General features: G+C 41.8%; 1 protein-coding gene across 4 annotated transcripts in view; it reads right to left on the reverse strand.

Moving 5' to 3' along the window:
* The window catches only part of vav1 (vav guanine nucleotide exchange factor 1), a 39,235-nt gene extending 33,734 nt beyond the window's left edge, over positions 1 to 5,501 (reverse strand). For all 4 annotated transcript variants that reach the window (XM_084043105.1, XM_084043103.1, XM_084043102.1 and 1 more), the window contains exons 1-3: positions 5,368 to 5,501; positions 1,753 to 1,839; positions 427 to 543 (exon numbers count right to left, since the gene is read on the reverse strand). In XM_084043105.1, coding sequence (XP_083899231.1) covers positions 427 to 543; positions 1,753 to 1,839 — 204 coding nt within the window. In that variant the 5' untranslated portion in view covers positions 5,368 to 5,501. The remainder of the gene's footprint in view (positions 1 to 426; positions 544 to 1,752; positions 1,840 to 5,367) is intronic.
* Between the last annotated feature and the right edge of the window lie 961 nt (positions 5,502 to 6,462).

Below are 6,462 nucleotides of genomic sequence, written 5' to 3' on the forward strand. Positions count from 1 at the left end.
CACGCACGTGCATGCGCACACACACACACACACACACACACACACACACACACACACACACACACACACACACACACACACACACACACACACACACACACACACACACACACACACACACACACACACACACACACACACACACACACACACACACACAACAGCTAGTCGCAAGTCATGTCACCAATGTCAATGAATGAATCCGAACATTATCCATTCTCTTTTGGACTGCTTCAGGACATCTGACAGTAGCCTATGGCTCCTACAGACAGTAGGAGGCAGACTGGTACTGTAAATCTGGGCCCCCAAATCTAAGATTGTGGTGGGGGCTCGCCATTTCTCGCCCCGAGGCACCCACAGGATCGGCGCCTGTGAGGATGATGATGATGGTGTGTGTGTGTGTGTGTGTGTGTTGGTGTGTGTTACCTGGGACATCTGAGGCCTCAGGTTGATCTCTCTCAGGTTGACGGCGTGGGCCAGAAGGTTGTTGAGGAGCTGGCAGAGCAGCACGCCATCCCTCAGAGCGTGTGCCAACTCACACACCTGGCAGAGCCACACGCACACGCACAAGCGCACAAGCGCACACATGCACATGCACATGCACACGCACACACACACATACACACACACACACACACACACACACACACACACACACACACACACACACACACCATTTGTTTATTGTATGTATGTATTTGTTTATATATTACTATATGCAAACTATAGTTTTTAATAGCCAACGCAAAAAACTGAAATGACACTGATGATGCTTTTACGTTTTTTTATGGGTTAATACCATATTTTGCCAATTTTAAAGGGATATTTCAAACATTTCAAACATGTTTGGGGTCATTTTAACATCTACTCAGGCTTTTTCCTCCATTACAAACCCGTTGTAACTTCAAACTCAATTTTAATCGTGATAGATGGATTGAAAACACCCGTCCTTGGCTCTGGTGACTGATATCGTCCTTCTAACGCGTGAGACGGCCGTGTTTTTTTTCAATTTACCACAAGTATTTAGGGAACGCACACGGTGCACATCTACATTAGAGAAGCAGAACTGAAACGTGTTATGCATGTGTTGTGCTTCTGCGGGCGTATCTCTACGTATAATTATGTTTGTGTCGTGGTGTAAAGTAATTAAGTACATTTACTCAAGTACTGTTCCTAAGTACAATTTTGAGGTATTTTTTTTTACTTTTTTCAGTATTTCCAATTTTCAATACTATCTCAGAGGGAAATATTGTACTGTATAGTACTATATAGTACAATTATTTGACAGCTTTAGTTACTAGTTACTTTGCAGATTTAGATTATTATCACAAAACATACATTAACCACGTCCTATATATATTTCAGCCATTTGAAAATAGCACAATTCTGCACACGAGTACTTTTACTTTTAGTACTTTAAGTATATTTTGATGTCAATTTTACTTGTAACAGGGCATATCTACATTGCAGTATTGATACTTTTACTTAAGTAAAACATATCATATATGTACACACAAACAGTACTGTATGCATCCATAATGTGTACATCTGTATGCAAGTATGTGTGTATCTGTATGTATGTGTTTATGTTGGCTACTTGCGTACTTACTTACGTGTGTGTGTGTGTGTGTGTGTGTGTGTGTGTGTGTGTGTGTGTGTGTGTGTGTGTGTGTGTGTGTGTCTGTGCGTGTATGTGTGTGTGCGCGCGTGTGTGTGTGTGTGTGTGTGTGTGTGTGAGAGACAGCATCTCACCTGTGCACCGTCCCATGTGACCTTGTGGTTCTTTGGCAGGACATTACACTCGATGAGCCACGACGCACACTGTCGCCACAACTCCATCTGAGACACACACACACACACACACACACACACACACACACACACACACACACACACACACACACACACACACACACACACACACACACACACAGTGTTAAAACTACTGACAAGTAGTAGTGCCTGAAGTTTGTGAGCGCAATACAGTCATCTCCCTTGGCCAAAGCAGGTATGTGCTCTCAGGTGATGTTTGGTGCATGTGGGACATTGATCGTACCCGGGATTCAAACCTTCAAATCAATCTCTCTCCGTTTTTCTCTCCTCTCCCACTTTAGTCGTTATGCCAAATAAGTCCTCCCCCCCCCCACACGTTCCTGTGTCGCCAACGCTGTCCTATACTGACTCAACTACCAGTGAGGAGCCCCCCCCCCCCAATTATCATTACTTTTACTTCTACTCCACTACATCTCAGAGGCAAATGTTGTACTTTTACTCCACTACAATTATTTGAAAAGTTTAGTTACTAATTACTTTGTAGATTTTGATTATTATTACAAAACATTAACCACTTCAGCCCTATATATACATTTCAGCAATTTGAAAATAGCAGATCTACAAGCTCCCAATGCGTCGCGATTGCGACGCATTGTGAGCTTGTAGATCTGCTATTTTCAAAATATTTTTATACATTTGAAAACTTGTGAAATGGACATTCTCTACAATGAGTACATTTACTTTTGGTACTTTAAGTACATTTTGATACCAATACTTTTGTACTTTTACTCAAGTAAATTTTGATTACCAGACTTTTGCTTGCACAGTAACAGAGTATTTTTTACATTGCAGTATTGATACTTTTACTTAAGTAAAGCATTCGAGTGCTTTTTCCACCACTGCTGACGGGCACCGTCCCATGCAGCCCGTAGGTGTACATGCAGCGACAAAGACACACACCCCCTCCCCCCCACACACACACACCTTGGCGTTAGACACCGGGCCAAACCGGATACATCACAGTGGATTTGAACCCCTATATAGACTCAGAGGTGCTCATAGGCAGGTGCTTGTTTAACCCTGTGCCAACCACACAAACACACACATCTATATGGCACTAACTAACACAATAGTATATAGCAGGGGTCTTCAACGTTTTCAGGCCAAGGACCCCCTAGCTGAGAGAGAGATGAAGCAGGGACCCCCTCTATATTGTATACAATTGTGTTTCAGATAAACTTTTGCTGCCCTTTTTTCCCTCTACACCTATAACTCTTTGCCAAAAATAGCCGATCTACAAGCTCACAACGCCTCGCGCTGCGAGGCGTTGTGAGCTTGTAGATTCGCTATTTTTGGCTAAAGTTCTCCTCAGAAAAGGGATGCTAGGGTTCAAGTGGTTAATGTAAAAAAAGAAAAAAATCATATCACACAAAGATTTGGCGGACCCCCTGTAGTAACTCTGAGGACCCCCTAGGGGTACCGGACCCCCTGTTGAAGACCCCTGGTATATAGAACAGTGGTTCTCAGAGTGGGGGTCCTTGAGGGGGTTCCCAAGCGAAATGTGCATGTTAAAACAGCGTCATTTTTTTTGCACAGATCTTTTCTTCCCGGGTGTCCCTCCCTGGCACAAAAAAAAAATCTGATGGGGGTCCACGGCCAAATACGTATCATTTTGGGAGTTCTTATTGGAAGTTTGAGAACCACTGATTTAGAATGCATTTTGTAGAATTGGCCTCAGGTCTTGAGACTTGAATTCATGGATATGTTTTTGCCAATAACTCCGGTAGGAGACACAATACAAAGGAGACTCTTTGTGTCTCCTACCGGAACCGCTGCCGGTCATCAAATTATTGGCTTAGGAATGCGACGAAAACAAAACATTATCCATGAATTCAAGTCTCCATGCATGGGGTGACTAATCGATAGAAAGAAAGTCATTTTGTACGTGAACTATCCCTTTAATGGGTTAAAGGTCTTTGGATAAAGGTGCAATATAAGTGCACCATTTACTATTTATGACTTCATACTGTACCACAACAGTGACAATAAAAAAGAACAGGGGTGTTAACTTCCACACAACGAAACAATGATACTAACTACAGGCAACAGTACACAACAACTACACTACACTACACCATTGGTTCTCAAAGTGGGTTCCGGGGACCCCCAGGGGTACTTGAGGGGGTTCCAGGGGGTCCCCAGCTAAATGATGGACAGGAACCAAATGGATCCTTATGGGTCTGTAACTCTGAAAGTGTACAAATGGAACCAAATGGACCCTAACGGGTCCATTTGGTTCCATTTGTACACTCTCAGAGTTAAATTAACATTGATTTTACAATATGAATCGGGGTCCAAGAGACATACATGCCATTAAATGGGGGTCCGTAGCCCTAATGCATGTCAAACTGGGGGTCCTTGAAATTAAAATGGTTGAGAATCACTGCTAGAGAGCCGTAAAAACCTTCTCTTATTGGGGTCCCTGGCATATCTTTTCAAATGGGGTTCCGCGGGGTAATAAGTGTCAATTTGGGGGTCCTTGACATGAAAAAGTTTGAGAACCACTGCACTACACTACACTACACACATACAGCCATAGTACACAACAACAATATAATAGACCATATTAAAGCTGAGGCTTGCATTACTCCTAAACGTGACATTGACGCACGTTGAAGATGGCGCCATAGCTGACAGACATCTGAAGCCTTTGAGTCAACACAGTGACACCAGAGCCTCTTATCACATCAACACCATCGTCACATTATTACACATTATTATTACACCACATTATTACACATTAACGCAACCGTGCCACTAATAAACCTTTATGTAAACACAACCACAGTCTGTGATCAAACTCCATTCATCATGTCAGTGTCAGTACCAACACACAGTCTCAGCCAGTGGTGCAAAGTAACTAAGTACATTTACTCAAGTACTATGTACTGAGTATTTCCAATGTTCTATACTTTTACTTATAACTACGTACTCCACTACATCTCAGAGACAAATATTGTACTTTTACTCCACTACAATTTACTCCAATCTGCAAGCTCACAATGCGTCACGATGCGACGCGCTGTGAGCTTGTAGATCTGAGAGCTTGTAGATCTAGACTAGAGCTTGTAGATCTGCTATTTTCAAAAGATTTGTATACATTAGAAAACTAGAAATGGGACATTTTGCGCATAATTTCTACTTTTGGTACTTTAAGTAAAAAATGTGATACCAACACTTTTTGTACTTTTACTCAAGTCAATTTTGAATTCCGGACTTTTACTTGTAACAGAGCATTTCTACATTTCAGTATTGATACTTTTACTTAAGTAACAAATGTGAGTACTTTTTCAACCACTGCCCCGCATGTAGAATTCAGCTCAGCAACAACAACCACAAAAAGTGAACATCTGTGACAGTGTGTCTCAGCGGGAACGTGTTTTCACATCCTCTTGTGCTAATTAAAATCTTTCATTGTTTTCTTTACAGAACTCTGTTGCCAGACATCTCGACAACTTTATTTCAACAAGCTGTCTATAGAGTTTAATCTCACATTTTTAATGCTGAGTTTAAATATCAAAAATGTTCTCTCACCCTCTCCTTCGTATACTATCTTGGGGCCGTCTCTGCTGCTGCTGTGTCTTCTGTTCTCCTCTTGATGTTTCAACCTTCTCTCCTGCCTTCCTTATCTCGCTCTCTCTCTCTGTGTCTCTCTCTCTCTCTGTGTGTCTCTCTCTCTCTCTCTCTCGTTCTGTCGTTCTTCCGTGGTGGGTGTTCTGCAGTTTTGCAAAGAGAGAGGGGAAGGCTTTTAACTTCATCATCCTGCAACTTCCTTTTTCCTCTGACACACACACACACACACACACACACACACACACACACACACACACACACACACACACACACACACACACACACACACACACACACACACACACACACACACACACACACACACACACACACGTGCATGCATGAGTGAGTGAGTGAGTGTTTGTGCACACACACAAATGATACTCTCGATGTGAATAGTGTGGTGTGAATGCCTGAGAGCAGAGGAAGCAGTGGTTCATGTATGACTTGCTTGCAAATTGTTGGTGTGTGGTGTGTGTGTGTGTGTGTGTGTGTGTGTGTGTGTGTGTGTGTGTGTGTGTGTGTGTGTGTGTGTGTGTGTGTGTGTGTGTGTGTGTGTGTGTGTGTGTGTTTGCAGAACAGTGGACTCCACACACTACACAGACCGCAGACAGACACTGAGAGAGACTCAGAGACTTGGTAGCAGAATGATTCTCATGAGTATCAATTCACTTCTGATGCGCACTGCATACAGACCAGTGGTGAAAGAAGTACTCGCATAGTGTTTTACTTAAGTAAAACTATCAATACCACCATGTAGAAATAATCTGGTACGGGTAAAAGTCTGGTATTAAAAATGTCCTTCCAACTCATTGAGTGCCAATGACGTCTTTTGACGGCCGTTTTCAGTGTGCCATCACTGCCAATGACGTCTTTTGACGTCACCTAAAACATTTTTTTTCAATATATATATATATATATATATATATATATATATATATATATATATATATATATATATATATATATATATATATATATATATATATATATAATTTATTTATTTTTATCTCAAAGGAACTAGGAGAAAACGATTTTCAAAAAGTTTTTGCTCCA

The sequence above is a fragment of the Gymnoscopelus microlampas genome (assembly GCF_963454915.1).
Source record: "Gymnoscopelus microlampas genome assembly, chromosome: 2".
NCBI classification, from domain to species: domain Eukaryota; kingdom Metazoa; phylum Chordata; class Actinopteri; order Myctophiformes; family Myctophidae; genus Gymnoscopelus; species Gymnoscopelus microlampas.